General features: G+C 39.5%; 1 protein-coding gene across 3 annotated transcripts in view; it reads right to left on the reverse strand.

Annotated features, from left to right (window-relative positions):
- Positions 1 to 19,952: 19,952 nt before the first annotated feature.
- The window catches only part of UBE3A (ubiquitin protein ligase E3A), a 45,992-nt gene continuing 41,126 nt past the window's right edge, over positions 19,953 to 24,818 (reverse strand). For all 3 annotated transcript variants that reach the window (XM_063305003.1, XM_063305004.1, XM_063305005.1), the window contains 5 exons: positions 23,836 to 24,000; positions 22,386 to 22,541; positions 22,220 to 22,293; positions 20,978 to 21,121; positions 19,953 to 20,735 (listed from right to left, as the gene is read on the reverse strand). In XM_063305003.1, coding sequence (XP_063161073.1) covers positions 20,615 to 20,735; positions 20,978 to 21,121; positions 22,220 to 22,293; positions 22,386 to 22,541; positions 23,836 to 24,000 — 660 coding nt within the window. In that variant the 3' untranslated portion in view covers positions 19,953 to 20,614. The remainder of the gene's footprint in view (positions 20,736 to 20,977; positions 21,122 to 22,219; positions 22,294 to 22,385; positions 22,542 to 23,835; positions 24,001 to 24,818) is intronic.

Genomic DNA, 24,818 nt, shown 5'->3' on the forward strand with positions numbered 1-24,818 from the left:
TTTTTAGAAACAGATTTTCACATTTCTTTTATTCATTTTGTACCGGGTACAGATTTTCTATGAGTGATGATCAGATCTTGTTATTAGGTGCTTGTATAGACCTCACCACATGTATCGTAGCTTTGCAACATGCACCTGCTGCAAAAAGAGACTTACCTGAATGGAACAGTGAATTGACATACGATACCGATGCATAAATATAACAGTATGACTTGCACATCTCCTACCCTGAAAAAGCAATTGTTCCATTAGTATAATGCATCCATTTCACATTATTTCTTTTCTGCTCATTAAAAAAAAAAACTTAGATTAATGTCTAGGAGAAGTTGCTTAGCATGTGGGTGGTGGAAAACAGAGTGAATTTGACCAAATGCAGATGTGAGCACATGTGCGGCAGCAAAATATCTGTATTTCTGTGTCCTTATTATCGCATCAGCAGAATGCCGTCCAGCAACCCTGTTTAAGGTGACTTATATCCTGATGGGTTAAGGAGAGTGGGTAGATCTTTCTTTGGGCTGCTGGGACAGACACGCTCAATGTTTTTCTGACAAAGCCACTCATGTTTGCTCAGAGTTGAATGCTACTTTGACAAAAGTAAAAGTACTAAGAGGATTAACATGAGTTCTGCTACCTGTGGGCTAAGGTTGTGAGAGAGGGGGTTCAAGAGGTGATTAATGCCTCTTTGAGGGAGGAAATGGTACGTCCTCCCCATCCTGAGGGAGGTGGTGATATATCCTTGAAAAGGCCCCCTCTCAGTCCTGCAGTGTTAGACAACTTCTGCCCAATCTCTAATCTTCATTTTTAGGGCACATTCTGCTGAAGGTGGTAGAGCTTCATTGCAAAGATGAAGCTGACTGTCTAAATCCCTTCCAGTTACAGTTCAGATCTGGGCATGGGACAGAAATGGCATTGTTTGCTCTGGTGGATGACCTCCACTGGAATCTGGATGATAGAAGAGCAGCTCTTTATGACATGTCGTATATCTCAGTGGCTTCTGATACCATCATTCTTGCTATTCTTCTGGACCATTTAGGAGGGTGAGGGAGTTGGAGTGGTCTGTTACAATGATTCCACTCCTTCCGGGAGGTACCAGTTAATACTGCTGGGGAATGAATGGTTGAGTCCTTAAACTCTCCTTTTGGGTGCCACAGTGTTTGATATTCTCCTCATATTATTTATTTCTACATGAAACTGCTGGTGGTGGTCATGCATTCATTTTGGTCGAGGTACCATTGGTATGCTGCTGATACCCAGTTATTTGATGTCTGGAGGCTGTAAGTATAGAATGGGATGAAACACGATGAAGTTGAATGCCACTGCAATGGAATAGTTGTTTTTCCTGCAATCACATGATAGCTGGTTTTAGAGGGGTAGGGCTTTTCCCAGAGTAGCAGGTCTGCTACTTAGGAGTGCTCTTTAACTCACAAATAAACCTAGACCATCCGGTGGAAACTGTGGCCAGATGTGTTTTTGCCCAGCCATGGCCAGAATGCCAGTTGTGTAATTTCTTGGAGCTGGACCTCTCAGATACAGTTATCAATGCCCTCATTATCTCTAGATTAAATTGGTTCAATACACTCACCTTAGGGCTGCCCTTGAAGAATATTTAGGAACTACCACTGATGCAGAATGCAGCAACCTGTATGCTGAGTAGTGAGAGCAGGTTCAGTTAACATCTATGTTGTGAATTCTGCACTAGCTTCCAATAGGCTTTGGAGTGCAACTCAAGGTGTTGGTATTGATCTTTAAAGCACTACAGGGCTTATGCCCAGGTTTCTTATGACTTGTGTGTGCCTTATAGTCAGTGCTGACTCCTGGCTATTGCCTGGACAACTCCCTGAAGTTTTCTTAGTAAGGTTTTTCAGAAGTGGCTAGCCATTGCCTCCTTCCTAGGGCTGAGAGAGAGGGACTGGCCCAAGGTCACCCAGCTGGCTTTGTGCCTAAGGCAGAACTAGAACTCATGGTCTCCTGGTTTCTAGACTGGTGCCTTAACCACTACACCAAACTGACTTTTTTTAATGGCTGCCTGCTCCTTAATGTTCTAGCCAGCCTGTCTACTTTATCTGGGATAGGTGCTATGGGTCTTTCAACTTGGGAGGCGAAGGGGCCTAGAAACCATGTTTCACCACCACTGTACTGACCCTCTGGAGGAAGCTCCCCTCCTCCCAAGATCTACATGGGACCCATACTTGCTATCTTCAGGGGAAAGTTAAAATGTGGCTTTTCAGACAAGCTTTTAGAGATTAGCATCTAGTGCTTGTGTTCCTTTTTCATTTATTTAGCGATATTGATAGTCTATCCAAATCCTTATAGAGACTGGGTGGGCTACTACAGAGTCATAATCAAAATATTAAAAAGACCATTAAACAACAGTATCCATAAATAACAGATAAGCATTATCATAAGCATCCACATGTAAACTAATCTAAGGGCCAAAACTGGCTGCAGGGTTGGAACCATCTGTACGTCTGAGGGGAGAGTATTCTGGGAAGAGTATTCTATTGAGGGGCCTGGAACAGAAAAGGACTCTTGCCTGGTCTACCCCACATGTATCTCACAAAGTGAAGGAACCTGCAACAGGCCCTCCTGTTGACTAAACCAGATGGGCCCATCTGACATTTGCAAGGCATGGCCTAATGTAACCTGGTGCTGCACTATAAAGGGCTTTCAAAGCGATGATCAGCACACTGAACTGGGTCTGGAAGCCTAGTGGCAACCAATGCAGTGATTTCAGGATAAGTGTTATTCTTACAATTTAGGGTTGTTCCAGCAGGAATTTAGGCACCACATCTTGCACTAGCTGTAGCTTCCAGACCATCTGTGTAGCATCTACGAATGCTCAATGGTGCCCACCTTTGGCTTTTCACTACCTTTGCCATCACCACAAGGGATCAGCAAGTGGGGAAAAGCCTTGCTGGAGCGATCCAGCGTTCTGGCTGCCTCTATTTTTCACAGTCAGGCAGGCATAAGATGGAGCTGCCCACCAAGTTGTAGGAACATTCCGCCAGCGCCCTTGGGAAACCTGAATTCATTAGGTGCCTGGGGATGCTGTGATCCAGTCTGACAAGGAATTGATCTCACCATCATGAAAGGCAGATATTAACATTCTCCATTTTCAGACCAAGTCTCATCTGTGCTGAAGTGAATGTTGGCAGAATGCTGGGAAAGCCTTTAGCCCAGGAGAGATCAGAAAAGTCACACACACCAGGCATATCTATAAAAATAATTTATTTACAGAAAGCAAAACAAAAGCAAAACATATTTAAAGGACTTAGCTCTCCTTGAGAGCAAGCCTGGCTTGCTACATATTGGCAGAGAGAAAAAAAAGAGGAAGTAAGAAACAAGTCTGGGCAGGATCCTCCCCCCAGGCGATTTGCATGAAGCACGTGAAAGGAGACAATCAAATACAACCTCTTCACCGGGCCAAAATGATTAGGTACAGTAGCAGTCTTAATTGTTAGTAGGAAAACCTCAACACTCCCCTTTTTACACTATAAATTAAGATGCAAACCAATATTCTCTGACAACTTTATATGTCTTTCCATTCACATTATTTTACCATTATCTCCCCTTTGGTTTAACAGAAAGCTACCATTCTTCTTCCTGTGTTTTTCCACAGGGATCTGCTTTTCCTTTTTCAAACCAAAATTCTGCAGTTTTTCATCTACTTTTTGGTTCCAGGATCTAGCAGCTTGTTTTAACCCATAGATTGACTTCTGCAGTTCACAGACTAGATTCTCCCCTTTTTCATAGCCAGGGGGTTGCTGCATGTATAATCTGTGGTCTAAATCACCATAGAGAAATGCAGTTTGAATGTCATAGTGGTTAACTGACATTCCCTTGAGTGCAGCAACTTTTAACAGTAATCTAATTGATTCACCTTTAGTAACTGGTGCAAAAGTCTTGTCAAAGTCTAAATCTGAGTGAACCCTTTTGCAACCAGCCTTGCTTTATATTTTTTGAATTTTGCCATTAGCATCCCTTTTCAGTTTGAAAACCCACCTACAACCCAGACAGCGTTCATTGGGAGGTAGATTTACCAGTTTCCATGTTTTATTTTCTTTCAAGGATGCTAATTCCTGTTGCATGGCAGAATGCCAATTTTGTGCAATCTCAGGTGGTAAAGCATTCACTTGTTCTAAAGACTCAGGTTCTGTGAATATGTGAAAAGCCTTTACTGTTTCAGCCTGAAAACGTGATGGAGGAACGCCTTTATTACTCCTCTGAGATCTGCGAGGTAATACAGGGCTTAAATTTTGACTCCTATCACTTTCCTGAGAAGCATCTGTCTCAGACAGATCTTCAGTTTGCTTTTCTGGTTTAATGTCCTCATCAGGCAAAAGATCACCATCAGCAAGTCCTTGCTGTTCTCTTGTGGTGGTCAGATCAACTGGAGAGCTAGAATTTAATCTCCCCCAGTTTTGTTCAGCAAAAGAAGCGCTTTTGCTAATTATTAATTTCTCTCCCATTATGAACCTGTAGCTCCTCTGGCTTTGTCCATAGCCAACAAAGATGGCTTTCTTTGTTGTGGGGCCTCCTTTCCTTCTCTGCTGTTTTGGAATGTGAACCCATGCAGTGCTACCAAACACTCTAAGATGGTTTACCTTTGGTTTCACACCATAAAACAAATGGAATGGAGTGTCCTGAATCACAGAGTTATACAATCTGTTTTGTACATAAGTGGCAGTAGATACGGCCTCTCCCCAGTACTTAAAAGATAATTGTGAATCTTTAATCATGCATTCCATCGCATTTTGCAAGGTTCTGCCCTTTCTTTCAGCAACACCATTTTGCTGAGGGGTGTAAGGGTTAGAAAGAATTTGTTCTATTCCCTTTTCCACTAGGAACCTTCTGAATTTGTGAGAAAGGTATTCTCCTCCTCTATCACATTGGAGTGCAGATACAGGCCTAGGGAATTTTCCATTTGCCCATGTCACAAAACCTTTAAATTTCTCAAATGCCTCATCTTTATGTTTTAAGAGGTAGATAAATGTGTATCTTGAGAAATCATCAATGATGGTCATTGCATACCTTGCTTCTCCAAGACTTGGAGCAAAAGGACCAATAATGTCAGAGTGTACAATTTCCAAAGGTCTAGTTGTAACTCTGTCACTGTGCTTACTCACAGGAGCTTTTAGTGTTTTGCATTCTTTGCAAACTACACAGTCTAAGTATTTATCACAGGGTTTTATCTTTAGGTCAGCACACAGCTGTGGCATTTGTGCTATATACTTGAAATTAGCATGACCAAATCTCCTGTGCATCAGGTGTACACATTGGTCATGATATGGAGTGTTGCCAACTGCAGCCTTGCAGCTTGGCTTCCTTGCATTTTGCACAATGTACAAGGAGTCTTTTAACATACCAGTAGCACACAATTTCCCATTTTTTCGTATCTCACAACCATTTTTCTAAATGTTATGATATACCCTGTTGCAGCCAATTGTGCCACAGATAAAAGGTTTGATTGTAAATTTGGCACATACAACACACCTTTTACAGTTTGTCCCAAGCAGGATAAATACAAGTCACCTTGTCCCATAATTTTGGTCACAGACCCATCAGCCAAAGATACACTTTGTCTTTCAGTTTTAGACAGTGACACAAAAGAGCTTTTACAATTACATAAATGACAACTGGCCCCAGAATCTAACACCCATACATCAGAATTACCCTTCTCAGCAACCTGTGCAATCTGGGTTGTCTGAAGAGCCTTCTTCTGTGTTGCCCTTGTGTTCTTCTTCTCTGTCTTTCTACTCTTGGGTCTCAAGGCACAGTCTCTTTGCAAATATCCAGCTGAACCACAAGTGAAGCATTGCTGGCTGGCTAGCGCTGTGGCCTCAGGTTCCTTTCCCTTCTTTTCCCTCATTTTCTGGTATTGCAGCTTTCCAGAAGAGATGAGGGGGATCTTTCCTCTCTCTTCTTCCATTCAGCGAGTAAGCGCTGTGTAACATATGATGGGGTGAGGTCTGCTTCAGGCATAGCCTCCAGGGTACAAATCAGCGTGTCCCACATTGCATTCAGTGAGGACAGGAGGATATATGATTTTGTGAGAGGTGTAAATTCCATTCCTCTCTCCTGCAACTCAACAAACAGCTGCTGAATATAATGCAGGTGCTCAGGAAGGCTATCTCCTTCTGCAAGGTAGGCTCGGTACAGCTTTTTCGTCAGGGTAACTTTACTCCCTGCTGTTGCCTTTACATATAAGTCTCTCAAAGCGTCCCAAAGTTGCTTTGCAGACTGCATGCCTCGCACGTGGACTAGCTGATTGTCCTCAACTCCCAAGATAATGGTGGCTCTAGCCCACTCACCCTGTCTCAGCCATTCAGCACTGAGATTTTGGGGGGTTTGCTCACCAATTGGCAGCCAAAGATCCTCTCTGCGAAGATACATTTCCATCTTCAGGGCCCAATTCAAATAGTTGGTCTCTGACAGGCGCTCCAGAGGCATCGCTGAGGGCTGGGAGGTAGCCATGGCTTCTTCCTTCTTTTGCAAGTCACCTCAGCTAGCTTCTTTGTCCTGTAGACCGGCAGTTGCTGGAAAATCTCCAGGCGGCTCCAAAGAAAATCTTCACAGGTCTTTGCTACCTGCCTTTAAATTATGCATGAGGTGTGGAGCTGATCTCTCTTTTCTCTCTGGGTTTTACTGGGCTGCTCACTGGGCACATAACCTGTTGGCAGAATGCTGGGAAAGCCTTTAGCCCAGGAGAGATCAGAAAAGTCACACACACCAGGCATATCTATAAAAATAATTTATTTACAGAAAGCAAAACAAAAGCAAAACATATTTAAAGGACCTAGCTCTCATTGAGAGCAAGGCTGGCTTGCTACATATCGGCAGAGAGAAAAAAAAGAGGAAGTAAGAAACAAGTCTGGGCAGGATCCTCCCCCCAGGCGATTTGCGTGAAAGGAGACAATCAAATACAACCTCTTCACCAGGCCAAAATGATTAGGTACAATAGCAGTCTTAATCGTTAGTAGGAAAACCTCAACAGTGAAGACCAGATCAAGCATGTGCGCACCAAAATGTATCAGGACTGTGATTACTTGAAACAAGCCAATACTAGCCATGAGTGTCATAAGCTACACTAGAACACTTCTAGGGCATGAAGGTCAAAATCATTCAAGACTAAAAGCCTTGGAAACTCAACTGCAAACTCCAAGATGAGATCCAGGAACTCATGGAGGGTCATGCTTATTTTAGGGGGGTGTTGCATTTTAAACCTGACTTCCATATATTTCAGTGTGGCTAAATGTGGTTTTATCATGTTTTTATTAGTATGTTTTGTGAACCATTTAGACTTTTTATAATTGAGTGGTTTATATAGTAAACAATCGAACAAACAAATAAATATCATGTAGAGGCCCAAATAATGAAGTATTTGTATGCTTATCTCAAAACTGAACTTTTTCCCACTGACACTCTCTTCTCGGTGGAAAGGCCTGATGAAATGCCAAGGTTTTGTTCTTGAACATCTATAAATGTGCATCCTTTGATCAGTGGTGAGCAGCTGTGGAAGTGCTGTTGCTGAAATTTGTTACTTATTCTGCCCTCACTCCACCAATATTAGGCTTACGCTCAGCTGGAGCTGTTACAGTGGCTTTAATGCTTTGGGGAGGGGGGCTGTGTTCATGCCAACGCCCTCTGAAAAACAGTCCTTCTGGGTGCTTTGCACAGCCCTAACATTACTGGGGACAGTTGGGACTGTGGGATCCTCAGAGCAGCATCTCTAACTTGTTCTGGGCTTTGGCCCCCAAATGTCCAGCCAATGGGGTCATGGATTATGCTGGCTGGGAGTTGATTTCTGGCACATCTGGAAGTTGCCAGTTGCTGGAACTCTGGCTTTAGTTGATATTGCTTGGTGCTCTTGGGGTTCAAACTGAAATTAATATAACTCTTGCAGGTAAACGATACAAAACAAAACTGCACTAAGAAAAGTCAAGATGACCTAAGGTGATTTGAAAAGAGAGGGGGGGGGGAGAGAAAGAGAAAAAGAGAGAGCAGTCATAACTCACCAGTTAGAAGAGATTGATTAGTTTACCCCATCACCAAGAATTCTGTTTCTGTTTCTGACTGAGGGAAGAAACTGCAACTCACCTCATTCAGTATTTTTTCCCATTTTAGAAAAATGTTGGCAAAGGTTCATTGGAAACTGGCTACATCTCAAGAGAGCGGCTTTATGTTTTGGCTAAAAAGACTGAGCTAGGAGTCAGAACATCGGTTTGATTCTCACTTCTGACCCAAACTCAGAAGCTGGGCTCAGCTAAGCCACTGTTATTCTCAGTCAGTCTCAATCCATCCTCCAATTGCAATACAGGGAATACTACTACTACCTTATAACTTACCAGGTTTTTGTAAAATTGCACCTAGATAATCCAGGATGTGAATTTAGTGCTTCAAATACTTGAAAGCGTTCTGGGCATACTAAAAACTGTTATCTAGATTATGGGAACGTTTGCATTCAGAAACTTTCTGCTTTTTGAAAACAAAATGTGTTTTAAATAGTCTGTCATAACTTGTGTTAAAAAGTCTGTTGTCTTTGTATGTATTTCTCCTCTATATGCATATTATGAATTTAAAAAGAAGTGAGATAGGAAATCTGCTGTGCTAGTGGTTGTTTCCTCTGGTTGGTTTTGCACTGGTACAAAAATAAAGTGTACTGTTTGATTATATTTTCCATATACTTGTAGAAGAGTGAAAGAACCTGTGTCTTTCTCATTGAAATGATATGGAATTGCTTAATATAAGAACATAAGCAGGGCCCTGCTGGATCAGACCCCTGGTCCATCTAGCCCAGCAGTTTGTTCTGAGAGTGACCAACCAACTGCTCAAGAAAACCACCGGTGTCCCAGCAGATGGCCTTCAGAGGCAGCCACACTGCCATCAAGCATAATAGCTGAACTTTGGCTAGATCATGCTAGCCGCCAGTTTATTCAACATCCCGAGATTTTAGTTTCTATTAGAATCTGCAGCAGAAAACAGTTTTCATGCAAGAAAAGGTAAAAACCCTCTCAAGTCAAACCTGACCCATGATGACTTGATGGACATAAACATGTTGTTTTCTAGTAATGGTACTGGCAGAGACATCCGCAGGATGTGGGGGCATTAAAAAAAACTCAAGATGGCAGCAACAATCATGTGACCAAGACTGCATTTTTGACTTTATTACTGCCCCCACCCCCGACACCTCTGAGGACTGAAGGAGTTTGCCTTTGCCTTCTTTCAGGATTTTTTTGATTTTTTTTCCCAAATGTACAGGAATGTGTATATCTAGTCCCAAAAGATCAGCAATGGAGAGCATTGTGGAGAATCTCTATTGAATTGAATTGTTACAAATTTCCATTTTAGATGGTTCTAATTATGAGTTCTTTCATCCATTTTTATTTAAACAAAGTTCATCGATCCTGATTTTGGTGCTTGAAGCTGCTTTTCATATTCCTTTCTTTAAATTGTACAAGGGTAGCAAGTAAAGTATCCATTCAGAATCAAGTGGTTCCAGTTTTCCTATTGATTCTGAAGAGTCAATGCATTGCACTGGGTTGATAATCTGATACTGATGGACCTTATACATGTCTACACATAAATAAGTCTCAGAGAACTCAACAGTGAGTAGTCTCTGTTAAGTGGAATCCTGAAGTTTCTGAGGTTTGGTAAAAGACCCCTTTAGTCTGGTTTCAGGCCTGGATATTTAACCAAACCCACACTGATTGCTCTTAAGGATGACCTGTGATGATACCAGGATCAGGGTAATAAGTTGCAGTCCCGCCAGGTCACTCTATGGCTTTGGATCGAAGTGTCCTACTAGACTACCTTTGAGGGTTAGGAAATGAAGGGAAAGAAGGTTCCAGTCAATGGAGGTGGTGGTAGTAAAATGTTGGCCCTCTGTTGGAGGCACCATCAGGCTCAGTGCTATCCTCCCTACTATTTAACATCTATATGAAGTAGCTGGGTGAGCTCACCAGGCTCAGTCTGAATCCCAGCAAGACAGAGTGGCTGTGGGGATGGAAGTCCTCTGATTCCAGGCACATGGTATCTTTGGTTCTGGACTCAAAGCTCCTGCTTGAAGAGCAGGTGGCAGCTGTGGCCAAATTAAGCATTCATAGTACTACATTTGGCCACAACGTTTTGCTTCCATCCTGTACGTTAGAAGGAGAAAAGACAGAAAAGCGGTGAGCAGCCAAAAGGAATTGGTGACAGTTCCATTTAGAAGAAAGTTAGAAAGGTTTAAAGAAAACATTATAAATGTCCCATATCAGACAGCATTGGCTTCAGGTTTCAAGAAGCCACTGGGCAGGATCCGCTCAGTGAGTCCTCTTTACAACTTTTTTCCATTATCACCATCACTGCTGTTTATATACTTGCCCATCACGCAAGGCTGATGGTGCAAGGCAAACAGCTCTTCCCTCTGTTTATGCTTGTCATTACTTGCATGCTAAAAGAAGACAGATGAACCTGTAAACTGGGAAATCCTACAGTAGAATGTGCCAGGGATTGACGGGGTCTTTGCAAGCATCCCCACATCTTTAACAGTAGCCCTGTTAAAGTATTGTTGGAGCAGGTGCCTGCATGAAAGAAAATAAGATAAGCTTCATTTAGGAAACTTCATTAGCGACTTCAGCCCATCCACAGCTAAGAATCTGTAATCTATTCTTCTCAAAGATGAAGAAAGAGCAAGTCATCTAAGAACCCAAACTGCACAGAAACAGAAAATAAAGAACTGGGCTTAGAGAAAAGAAATTAATAAAAGCCCAGAGTATATTAGTCGAAATCAGTGTTTCTCAACCCCAGCAACTTTAAGATGTGTGGATTTCAACTCCTGGAATTCCACAGCTGGATGTATGACTGTGAAAGTTAGAAATTGAGACAGATGAGAGAAAAAAGATATAATGGTCTCTTTGTATGTCTCTTTAAAAAGTCCCTGATAACCTAAAAGTGATAAGAGAGGAAGGCCTATTTTAATGCACACAAAGTTCTAGCAAATAATGTAATTCATGACCATTACAAATTTAATTCACACTTAATTTCCCATTGAAATAATCCAGGAAGTACTCTAAAAAGAAAACAAAGGGAATTTGCAGGACAGATTACAGGTACCTGAAACAGGAAAGCACAGGGGCCTTTTGCGGAAAGCAATAATAACTGAAGGGAGAGGCAGAGAAAAAAAACAATTCGAAGGCAGACTTTTATTACTATATTTATTGGGGGGGGGAGATAAATCTACAAAACAGCTGTGCAAAATCTGTCCTAGGCAGAGCAAATTAGCAGTTAAAGCCAGAGTAATTTTTTAAAATCCTGCCTGACTTCAAAGAGGCTCAGTGACAGTAATTTCCTACCATCTTCTTCCAAACAGCTTCCAGGAATGTTAATTTCTGTTTCCACAATCTCTGCTGATAGTAGACCAAAAAATAAATTCATTTTACTGCTATTGTCGCTTCTGATTCTAACTTAATCTTATACTTCTCCTGAAAGGAGGATTTGAATAGCGACATCTCCAATACTTAAATTATTTTCCTCTCCTGGATTCCTCTGAGTTTTCAAGGCCTGAAAACTGGAATAAGTTGCAAAACAGTCTTGAGACTTCTAGTTAGCCTTTTATTTTAAAAAACCTTTTGGAAGCTAATTCCACCCTCTTCTATTTTTTCAGTGTGGCCTTAAAGATATCCCAAAAGTACCTCTTAACAGACTTGGGCGGCAAAATATTCCCAATCATGTCATGATTTTACCAGGGTCTAAAATAAAAATGGACTTCTGGATGGGAAGAAAAGAGGGAAGTTTCATGTCTTCAATGACCTTTACTCTTCTGATTTTAGCTATCATTAAAATGTTTCTAGATCTAGTAAAAATTGAAGTATGAGCCAAATTTCAACCCTTCTCCACTTCTGTTAGCCACAGATTTTTTCCCTCTCCAACAATGAACAAAAATGCACATTATACACGCACACGCGCCCGCTCACAGAACAGCAGAAATTCAGCGCTCTTGAAGTGAAAGCCTGGGTTGTCATCCTTAGTCGCACATAAGCGTGCAACAGATCACAGCCTTGCAAGCTTATTAATTTCCTATCATCGTCAATGGCCCAGGAGGATAATTTTTTTATGCCTTTGATTAGAATCCTCACAGAGGAAGGGGAGTTGTGGAACATGCCCCCCAAATCCCATTTACTCAGACGTAAGCTGTTCAGTGTGGTCAATGAACTTTATGTACGGCTACCTGATCGGACTTGCGAGAATCCAGACAACCACAGATGACATCAAAGAGATACAAAAACCTCAAAGATCTTTGTAGCTCAGATCTGCTATCAACTTACTGTACCCTCCCATAAATATGGAATTGTCTGTAACTTGAAATATCCCTCTGATGTATAAGCAAAACGTGGTAATAATGAAATACTTTAAGAACAGCGAAGAAATTGGTTTTTTTAAGCCTGCTGTCCTGTAGGTCCTGTGCCATTGCTTAATGTCCTGAAAAGTATCATTTATTTATCATTTATTTTATTTTTATTTTTATTCCGCCAGTTTCCATCTCAAGAAACTGTCCATCTGGAATACATAAGGATATTTGGATTTACCACTATTTTTTTTTTCTGCAGCCAGTAAAACAGCAGACAAAGCAGCTGATTGTCTCTTCAGCCCGTGTTCGTACATGCTTAAAGTCTGGCATATTTTTTCTCTCAAATTGCATAGGCTTCAAGACAACAGGGGGAAAGGGAGTTAGTTATCTCTAACCGACATACCCCGGATTTACAGCCTGCATTAAAAAACAGAATTTTTATTGTTTTTGCAAAAGGCTTCTGATACTCTTCATACTTTTGTAGTAGTTTTCTGATCAGTCCTAAGAACTTCCCTTGTGCACACAGTAAGTCCAATGTAATATATTCCTAAAGCAAAAATACCACTTACAGCTTGAAATGTTGTTTTTTGTGCAAGTCATCACCACCACCATCACCACCTTCGTCACCATCACCCCTTGCTCAGGACAATGAACGAACAGGCTGATACAGGATAGCAGGGTCTTATGCTATGAAACATTCAAACTTAGATTTGAAAGCTGAAAGGCAACATATTCAAAGTATGTCTCATTCATACGGCACACACAAACAAATATAGTGACCAATATGACCACACTTGCCTTGGCATGAAACAACGAGTACATCACAAAGAAATGGCTTTCAAACAAGCTGTTGAAGAAGAACATGGGAAAATTCTCTCATTGCCTAATGCTATACTGAGAGCAACTCATTTTCCATTTCCCCCTCCATCTCCAGTCCTGCTCTTCTTCCCTGCACCTCACTTCCTTTCATGGGCACACAGTAAATTTTGTTCAAGACTGCTAGGCTTGGCTTCCCTGGCTTCCCTCACCCCTTCCAGCAATTCTGTATTAAAAGGGCTGGTTTCCTATTGTGTGCAATTTGATCTGCAAGCAGGGTGCTAAGGAAGAAAGGGAATCAATGCATAAAAGCTTATTTACTGAACAGTGGGGGAGAAAGTCAGAGAAGGGGGATAAAATAATTTATTGCACTATGTTTGCACTGTACCCTTTGCTCAATTTCTTTAAAAGGTGGGGAATAGTGGAATGGGGAAGACATCTATTTTATTGACTTTGAACACATAATCCCTCGGGGGAAGGACTGTTAGGGTTGTGGGTGGAGTAGGTTTACTACCAGTTCCGTAACCATTCAATTTTCAAATCCCAGGTTTTGTATTACAGAAACCCAGAGATCTCCAAGCAGTTTGTGGTCAGGGAAACCATTTTAGTCATTACATTTGCTTTAGAGTTATGGATGTGATAGTTCTTTGAGTCAGTCTTGGCTCCTGGTGATTACTTGGACAGGTCTATGCTGTTTTCTTGGCAACATTTTGGTAGTGATTTGCCATTCCTTTCTTCCTAGGGCTGAGAAAGAGCAACTGTCCCAAAGTCATCTGCTGGCTTCTGGGCCTAAGTGGTGACTACAGTTCAGGTTTCCTTACTCCTAGCCCAACACTTTAAAACGCTACACCAGGCTGGATCTCTTTTTACAAGTACTTCTTTTAAGAAGGTCCTTGTCTTCTTCTGAGTGTTTTTCCCTACTTCCCAATCTAGCCTATAGCCTTGGTATTCTTTCGTGGGCTCCCATCCAAGTATCAGGTCTGATCCTGCTTTGCATTCACGTTCTGCAGAGGTCAGTTGGCTGCAATTGCAGGACTCAAGTCTAGACTAAGAGCTACTGTAATTTAAAACAAGTCTAATACTCAGTTCTCATTTATTTGATTCCTAGGGATGTTGTGTACTACTGTTAAAACAAAATATCCACCAAGTCACCCGGAATCAAATAAATGGGAACTGAGTATAAGGTTGGATCCAAAGTATGGCTTCCTGTTGCTCACATACTATGGCTGCTTCAACTATTTAATACACACACACACACACACACACACACACTGGCTAGTTCTACCAGTTTACAGGACTTTGATTTTTGAAATTGGAGCAATTTTTTTTAAAGAAATCTAATGTATAGTATTAAATCTAATGTTATAGAAAATGTAAGCATACTCCTGCAAAATATATTAAGTCAGCGGAAGATGACCATTCATAGCAGGAATCAAATAAATCCACCATCCCAGGTATTATTTTTCAACAGAAGGCTTTCATTTTTGCTTCCTTAACAACGAAGATAAGAAACTTGATCTCATCAACAAACCCTTGACTGTTGGTGTAGTATGTCAAGGTTCCTTGTGATTCACAATCAGTCTTGGGGGAAGTCCAAAGACATCTTGCTCACTCCAGCAATAGATACTATTGAAAGCTAAATATTTTTTGCTGTGCAAAGAAGAGCAAGCAGTCAAAAGATTATAAAACCTAAGCATTGGTTTTGGCTTCAGATTTAAATTTCCAGTCTCCCATTTCATGATGGATGAAAGGACTAAATTCAAAGATGGAGACAAATCCCAGCTGGCTTTGTCTTACAATGCAAAAGAAGAGATCCTGTTAAATAAGCAGCTAAGAATTCTAGACTCCATGAAAAAACAGGCAGAAAATTCCCTAATTCTTGATCAAAGGATCTTATACAACAGATTCATTATGAAGCTCAGGAGATCCGAAGTGGCTCATGCCAAGCTACTTGGTGATCGAGAGCTTGTCAAACAGCTCTCCCTGAGTCTCTTTCCAAATCTGCATTGTACTGTGACTGACGATAGCAGGAAAGAGATTGGAGTTCTATTGCAGAATACAGAAGCCTCCAGAGCTATTTCAGTGCCATGCGGAGTTCAGAAGCAGCGGGCTGCCATCTCTGTCACCAACAATCACAGCAGCTACAAAAGCTGGCAAGGTAAGGAAGCTGAGATCAAAGAGCGAAAGAATTCCCTTGGAGCTACAGGGGAAATTAATGCTCAACTGCGTTGTCAGAAGAGGGTCATCTTGGGTGCTAAAGGAGTTTCTGAAGGTCAGCCTGTTTTTATTCAACCTGCCAGCTTTGCTAGATACAAAAGGTCCCATACTTCCTGTCATCAAGAACATTCCAGTGTGAATTACAGCTTTATAAAAGTCTCCCCCCAGCTACCACATTCAGCACCTCAGGCTACAGATCCTAGTATGTCTTCATCCTCAGGGTGTCTAAGAGGGGACTTTTTGAAGGAGAAATGCCCAAGAGCTAAGAGCAGAAGAAGTCACAAATGGAGACCAAATTCAAGGAGACTTTTCTTGGATCTGGACTACATACCTTTGGGAATATGCAACAGCAGGAGTAATAATTTAAACGTACAAAATTATGGCTTTTTAAATGATAAGGTCAAGCTCTTTCTTGAGAAAGTTGCAACTTTAAAACAAGAACGAGGGTGCCCTTTACAGGACTATTACTCTGACAGACTGAGGGAACAGATAGGGCAGAAATGTCAGATAAATCAGGATTTTGTATGGGATACCACTCAGGAGCAGAGTAAATGGAATCCAATAGGTTCAGAGATCAACCATCGAAGCATTACAATAAAGAAATTGGACATGGATTTTACCAAAAAAGACAGCCCACTAGAAATTTTGATATGGGAATATTACAATAAATTACTTACCGAAGAGAATCTCATTAAAAGACACTGGCTCAATAACAACCCTAATCAACTGATCACAAATCAAGACTTGGACAATTTTGTTTCCAAGATTAAGAGCTGTTCTGGGATTAATATTCACTAAAACATGCCACCCCTCTTGCAGGTTTCTTAACTGGTGCATCATTTACTAGAATCCAAAGGTGTGTGGGAATATTATCTGCAAATGTCTTCTATCCCTGCCTTGATGAAAAACAGGCAAGGAAAGTTAGTGATCTTAAGTGTCATATCTTAATAATCTTTACCAATCCTCCATTATGTGAAAATCAGTAAATCACACTTTTTAAAACTGTGGACAAGCTTGTTGTGCAAACAGAGATATTGCCTATCTTTTCTGCACAATATTTATATTGGCTTGTTTCACATTGTATCGATTCAGGTCATCTGAATAGTGACAATTTGTGTAGAATAAAGGTTGATCACTTATACTGCAGACTGACATGCATTTAAACCCCATGGGAGCAAACCAATATAATTATTGCTTAAAATATGACAGCTTAATTTGAGGCAAAATTTAAAATGGGAAGTTTCAGCTGTAGTATAGATTAAGAAAGTATTCTTTTAATATAAAAAAATTCATATATTCGTATCAGATCTGACCATTTAGCAAAAATAACAATATAGTAATGCGGTGTCCTTTTCATCAAGCTGCCTTTTCCTATGGTTTTTGATGCAATTAAATTCAAAGACATTGCACATTATATTTCAGTTTTTTGATTGTATGCAGAATGAAATTTGTGAAGGAGAGAGTTGGATGCAGTATCACCTCTTGGAATAGTTGTGATTTACTACTAAATTAATTATTTTTCTGTCTCTGTTAATATGCAAGTATAAAATTTACAGTATGTAAATGAAAACAAGTTGAAACTTAATCCTAGTAAAAATTTAAATTGTTTAGACTGTGAGCTTTCATTTATTACATCACATGCGCTAGAACAGGGGTCACTAAAAATGTTTGAATCAGCAAGTCAGTTTGTGATCAAGGAAAATAACTGGTTTGGATGGCTTGCCCATACATAAAAGCAGGGTTTCTCAACCTTGGCAACTTTTAAGATCTGTGGATTTCAACACCCATGGTGGCTGGGGAATTCTGGAAGTTGAAGTCCACACATCTTAAAGTTGCCAAGGTTGAGAAACACTGCATACAAGAGTGGCCACAATGTGCCACAAAACTGATTTTCCAGAAAGCCAGTGGATGAGCTCACTCTCTGCAACACTTTTTGATTCTCCAGGTTATTCTGCACTTTCATGTTTTTTTTTTCTCTAGGCAGGTTGGTATTTTTAGAAAGTATTGAGATGTACTCACCCATCATTTTATTTTCGAACACTTACAGGCCTAAGATGAAATGAAAAATGAAAACTAAGGTTACTTAGAAAACTACACTTTCCCTCCCTCCAAATGAGAAAAGAGGAGCATGTCAGGCTGTCACTAAAGGAAATGTCTGTGGGCACATTAGCTGTGCGCGCCATGTTGGGGATCCCTTTATGAAAATGAAAAGATGGCTCTTTCATAATTTTATTCCCAATGGATATTCCCTCTTGAGTTCAGCCCAAGATGGATTTCTGGTACTGGAGTAAAACCGAAGCCTATTTTTTTTCTCCCATACTTAGACTGTGCATGAGCCAGTAAGAAAAATCAGTAGATCTAGTGCATCAAGGTGATCATCCCAAAATAACTTCTTGGTTCCTACTGTTTGAATCAGAAGTACATGCGTTTCCCTACACAAAAATAATCTTTTTAACCTATTGTAATTCTTTGCCATACATGGAATCTAACATGGGTGTTGTAGCTCAAGTGTGAATCTGAGAAATTTCCCAGCAATCTAAGGCAGCACCGGCAATGCTGGGTTCAGCCCTACAAGGTAGACCAGCTCAGAAACCAACTTCACAGGAAGACTATAGCCTAACTCAATAAAGTATAATCATAGCCTTCTTTGGAATCAGTTTCTTGAGCTGGTCTATCTTGTATGGCTGACATCCATCTTGCAAGTCTGCGTGTGTTTTACTTTCCCACCATCGAATACCCCCATTGAGTCAGGGAGAAGCCAGCCTGAGCCTTTTTCTAATATTATCTTCATTCTCAGGGTTTCAGGAATGCTTCTGCCTTTGTTTCTTTAACGTCATTTTCATGGCTTTCTAAGCTTGGGAGTTGATTTTCAGCAGCATCTAGAAAGTAGTTTCGCGTGGTTTTTTTTTAAATTCTGACTGTTGCAGCTTCCCTGAGTTCTCAGATTAAAATCTTTTCCAATCTTGCTATAATTGATTCTAGGAAGCTGTTCTTCGACAGTGACCCCTTTCAAGTAAACATGTAATTTAAACCACATTGGACAATTCAGTAGCCATTTACTTCACTCGTGAATGGATGTTCATTGCTCAAAATTCCCACAACTGCTATTTTTAGCATATTGAAAGGAGGTGCAATATAAATATTTAGCTTATAAAAGAAATTAGCAAATGTTTTCGTTTAAATAGTGAGCTATTTACTGTGTGTAATTCCCGATTAACATAGAATTTCTATTAATGGGCTACTGATGTAAATATTGTTATATTTTTTGAAAGTGGAAAACAGGATCCTAGCTATGTAAATCTTATTGTACAAGTGAGAATTACAAGAAAGCTTTGATGCATAAATTTCAATCAGGAGTGTCCCTGTTCTAAAAGAACTAGAAATTCAGCTGCTTAGTTTTGCTAACTTCTGTGTTTTAAAATATTATACATCTCAAAATACATAATTTTACTTGGCAAGTGACCACAAAAACAAAATACTTTGCTTCTTTCCAGCTTGTATTTTTAACATAAAAATTCCACTCATGTCAAGAAATGCTTGAGTGGTGAAAACCATCAACTAGTTTCAAATGTACTGATTGTGAGGCAAAGCTTTACACTTGCAGTAAAGAATCCTTCTACTCTGTAATTTAATTTTATACTTCCTCACCAAAAAATTCCAATGATATTCAGAGCTAACATCATACTAAGAAAATGACTTTTTTTCTTTGTCACTGGACCATGGTGGAAAACATCACTATTTTATTTGACATTATAGTTACAGAACAGTTACCTGTTTCTATTACTATTTTTTAAAATAAAATAATCCTGAAAGACATTTTCCCCTTCCAATGATTTCAGATTTTAGCTTTTTTCACTAATAACAATTTTGCACCAACCGCTTTGCCATGCAGATATAGCTATCACCAAGGCACAAGCTCAGTTCTGCGCATCAGTTGACCCTGGCAGTGAGAGGAACACCGACTGTATTGTCTTGGTTAAGCACATATGGTCCCTTTATTCAGACTGTAATAGCAGCAATGAGCAGTGTGTAGGGTTAGGGTTCTACTCTGTAGAAAGGGTAAGGGATCCTCTGATATAAAGGTTTACATTCTGAATCTCTGAAATGCCAGGTAAAAGACAGAAGTGACCTTAGGATTTACTTTCTACACATACAATGAATAACTTGGAGTATTACAATGCAAAGTTGTCCTTAAAAAAATTATTTTCCCCTATTGCTAAGAGGAGGAAAAAAAAGGCATCCCCTTGCTGCAGCATTGATCATATGCCTTGATAAAGGAACAGCAGCTCATTAAAAAAAAAGCTTGCAGGGAAGACCGGATTGTCTATTTAAAATGTCAACATAAGAGAAATCATAGTTTCTTTTTTAAGTGCACTTCACATGCTTTCGTTTATTGGCCCAACATTCTGATTTCTCCCACAACACATTTTCCTCTACTTTAAAGTTGTTTGGCTGAAATGCACTTTTCCCAGTAAACATTTTCCTTAAAAAGAAAAAGCCCAAACTATGTTTATTCTTCTATATAGCTAGAAATCTTGCTAATTAAAAACACGGTATGCTACAAGACAAGACATGTGAAAGACAACATATATAATGAAATGAATTTTTGTTTTTGTTTAATTGTTGTGCTGTGGCTAAAAGTAAAGGTCTCAAGGCTGTAATTTAACGTTCCAAGTTCTCCCTTCCATCTTTATTGATTCTAATGTTTTTCCACAAATGTCTTTGGGGGCTAGAACAGCAGTCATTGCATCACACCATTTTGTTTTCCAAGATTTCAAGTTTCAAAAGCAAAACTGTTCAAAAAGTACAGTTCCTGATTTTGATTTGATAACTGGGACAAAAATGTAGCACATACTTAAAGGTTACACAATCTACAAATGATGGCAATATTTTCCTTGGGAGAGTACAGTTTTGTTTTCTTGTAAATACTCAAAAAGGCTCAACTTCAAGCAGTAATAAAACACAAGCAAAAGTGATTTAACCCTTTAAAATAAATATTCAGGAAAACCTCTCTGTACATACAAGTGAAAGAATATGTAACACTTTCACGCTAAAAGAAAATAATTTGTTCATAGAAGCAGCTGAAATCTGCTGTTCCAGCCCAGAGTCCCCAAGTGAAGAAGGGAGGCCCAAATACAGGTGACTACGGTAGCTTGCTTGCTATAGCTTATGGCCTTTTGTGGGTTTTCTCTTATTGATTTTTGGACAGGGACACCACTGCCACCAATCGCTTCATCCCTTTTATTTAATTCATTACAGCATGCCAAATCCTTTGGCATATGTGATGGCCTTCAACAATCTCTCCTTAAGTTTCTCTTTGCTGGAGTACTCCGGAAGCAAGAGGACATTAAAGCATGTATGAGATGTGGGTAACCTGGAGAAAGAAAAGAATTGAGTCTCAGAATTGTCATGAAATCTAAACAAATATTCTGCAGTTCCATTAGTTTAGCATAAGCAATCCCGGTATTTTGTCTATGCTTTATTTTTCACTGTTTAAAGAATTAGGTTATTCAAATGCTATTATGGGTGGGTTTATGTAATCCTCATTTGGAATGAAGTTGAAAACCTATTGCTTAACTACATTTCCTACCTATCTCTGAATTTTAAACAGTTTACCTTTCGGTGTCAGGGCCATTTTTGGCTATAATCATCTTTAGTTTTCCAAGTCCTCCTACTGGTGCTCTGTCTGTACCTGTTGTAAACTGGAGGAAGAGTCTTTTTTGCTCATCTGTAAATGAATGGACTATTTCCCAAAATTCCCTGTAGAAGTGAAAATTAAACAAAAAAGGAAAAAAAAAAGAAACTGAATGCAGTGCCAATGACACAAATGTCTGCTTAGAGATAATCTGGATAAAACTGTGCTTTCTGACATTTGCTTCAGAAGTAGCCAATACAAGAATATAATATAAAATACAGTTTTCTGTCTCATTCAAGACATAATCTCTAAGGTATCTTATACTGAAGGACATCTGGTTACCTCAGTCCAGCTAGAAATATATATAAGTTCTGCAGAGAGCCCAGCTTAGATTTATTGTTTTCTTTTTAGGAATAATTGCTTGGGACATTTCAAAATTACATACAAGTGACTGCCAAGTCTGAAATCCCCCTATGTATGCAGACTACAACAGGCTAATTATGATGCCTACATAAGCAGAGTATCTCATGAATCCACATGGATCTTATTGTGACCAGATTCCAACTTCAAGCAGCAGTGGCGACTTTCTTACTACCCTCTTTTGAGGGAAGCATACTGCTTGCTCTCACCAATTCAATAAAGCACCATTTTTTGAAAGTAAGGCAGTTTTACTCACTGGCTGGAGAAGAGATGTCTAACTTCTTCCTCATAAAGTTCAAGAGCTGCTTAAGTGCTAGTACATATACTGTGCTAGCTGGTAGAAGATACAGGAATGGCAAGATATAGGAATGGCAAGAGGGTCTTGCCCTCTTTTTTGGAAAACCCCAAGAGGTCTCTATGCTGACACAGCTAACGTTATCAAGTACTCAAGGCAGTTATGAAACAGAAGTTACTCATGCACGTGAAACCTAAAAAAATAAATTTTGAAGACTGACAGTGACCCTTATGAATGTACAGAAAGAGCTGATTGATGCTTTACAGGATCTGGCAGCTGGAAAAACAGGAAATGGAGGCTACTCCTATTCTTTACTACTTTTATTTCAGCACCCATGCCCATCATTTCAAATTTCTTATTTCAGAGTCTAGCAAAAGGGACTTGAGGCCCTTCCATTTTCTCTTTTAAAATTGTCAGACTTGTATCATATTTGGCTACTCTCTTGACTTGTTTGGAGGAATAAGTACCAGTTTCTATAGCTATACACAGAAAAGCTTAGTCCCCATACCTAATAATAAGAGAATCTCTGGTATAGCCACCATCATATTCTGTGGTTTCTTCTAGGGCTTGAAAGTCTAGATTCTGTAAACAGAATATACTGTATCACCATTATACAATTTAGCATCAAACAGCAAAACCAATAAATTGTTTTCCATGCAATTAAGATGCCTTACCCTACTTCCGCAAATAAGCAATTCAATCTCCTCAGGTCTAAATAAATATTTTAGGGGAGATTCATTGGTTACCATGTGGAATCCTCTTCGAAAGGCCTTAAATTGTTTTTCCACTGATTTGTTCAGAATGTAGTCAGAATACAGATTAACAAATTCCTGTTTAATAAAAAGCAGACAATGCTAAGCTTCTTTATTGGGTCAGGTATGAACCTTTGTCTCAAATAAAGAGCAGTATGCTCTTCCCACCGTCTACTCAAAAATAGATATGAACTTTCCCTTGTTTAGTAGCTACAGTGGATACAAATCAAATGTGCATTCATACAAAATGTAAGATTTTACTGCTTCTACAACATTCAAATGATTTCGCAAACAAGTAACACATTTTCTTTTTACCATCCACCTCTACAAGGCTGAAAATATTTCCAAATCTAATGAAGTTATTAGAATTTTTCTTAAAACCACTAGCCAAGTTGTTAGTGATCAGTGGCTTTGGATTCTTTAACAAAGGAGCACATTATCTAACACAAAATATATTTTTATTCAGAGTAGCCTCTTCACCTCACATGCTAACTAGTTATTATGACTGTCAGTTACCTGAACTGAATGGTAACTAATAATCAAAGTTATTGATGTGCTTTTCTTGACTTTTACATTATTTGACATTCTCTTATCTTCCTTTTACATTCAAAATACTGCAACACTAAAAGAAGTCAGAATCCTTTATTTTACATCAAAACACAGGCTGCATTCACAGTCCTTTTCCTTATAGACTATATTTCTGATGGTAGAGAATATACGTAGCTCAGGGTTGGAGTGCTGGGCTGCTGGGATTCCCTGAGCTTGGTTTTTCATCTGCAGATGTTTCATTACCCACCTGGTAACATCTTCACCACTAAAGATGCACTTAGATAGGTGATGAAATATCTGCAGATGAAAAACCAAGTTTAAGAAACCCATATGACCCAGTATTACCATCCTTCCTCAATTTAGTGCTTTCTAGGTAATGGCTGGGAATTCTGAGAGTGGTAATCTCAATGCCTGTGGAGGAAACCAAACCAGTACATACCATGAATGCCATGATGCCTCAGAAATGCAGTTAGAAACACCAAGGAAATTCTGCTTCCAGTCAGGCACAGACTTCAGTTATCTGAAGTAAAATTCTAGCTCTTACGAAGCTCTACTTGAAAGCTTGTGGCAATACTTAGTGAGGTCAAGAAAAATAAGACTGGGGGCAGTCTTCAGTGCCCTATACCTTTTTGTCCTTTCTGTGGCATGGTTCATTATATCATTCAAAACAATGCAAATCATGTAAGCAGAGATCTTGCAAAATAAATTTTCTTAATACAAGCAGGTTGCAGAATGTATTTTCTTAATATGCTATCTCTGCAGTTTTAGAATACTACTTACTTAGGTAATCACTGTATAATTGGTGGCAGCCATATTATATTACCTTTCTGTTTTCATTTGTAATAGGGATTTTATCTCCATTTTCCTTTAAATCATGCATCATTGGATTACCAAAGAGATCTGTATGAGATATCTGGAAGGTTATCATCATATCATCTTCCACACTTCCCTCATACTGCAACAAGTCTCTTAAGCTCTGATAGAGAACCTAAAACAGTAAATATATTTCATGTAACCTTAAAAAGCACTACAAGAAGGCTGATGCATAGAATGTCTTCAGACACTAAGAGCCAAGCTAGATGTTATACACATGCACCTACCTGTAACAGTTAGTTGGATATTATTAAATTAAAAGCAGCTGTTGAGGTTGGGAATTTGATCAGAGAAGGAGTAAAAAGAACGGAATGGTTTAACTTGGGTTTTTTCCCCAAAGGATGCTTTTTTTTTATGAAACCACCCTTTAGAAGCTGTTTTTCCATATACTGGGAAAATATTGTTCCTAGTAGCTGGAAAACAGATGGCAATTTTGGCTGAAAAAGTCACAAATTTAAAGTACTCATCACCCATTCCTCCAATCAGATATACAATTTTTTTCATTTAAGACATGTACACACCATTAGGAGTGCACAGACAACTTAAACTATGCTTCAGAAGTGAATGAACATGGGAGCTCTTCCCTCTTCAAACATGTGGCTGTGCAGGTGGCACAATAGCTTCTGTCGCCTGGAACAAGCTAGTGTGCAACGTTAAGATTACACAGCAACTTAAAAACAAATAATAAAGAACTGCTTTGTAGCCGTGGCATCTCTGGGGAGGAACCACATAAGACATTTCATAGCTACATCATTGCTAGTCATGGCAGTGTCTTCTAAATTTGGCCTGTTAATATTGAATTCAGGCCTGGACAAATAACAGTGCATGGCCATCTTCTTCAGAGTTAACAGACTGTTGTACAGTATATTTACTAGATATGCACAGATGTTATTCAATACTAACATTCCTAAAATCCACATTAACATTTATATG

This window comes from Candoia aspera, chromosome 5, assembly GCF_035149785.1.
Source record: "Candoia aspera isolate rCanAsp1 chromosome 5, rCanAsp1.hap2, whole genome shotgun sequence".
Taxonomy (NCBI): Eukaryota; Metazoa; Chordata; class Lepidosauria; order Squamata; family Boidae; genus Candoia; species Candoia aspera.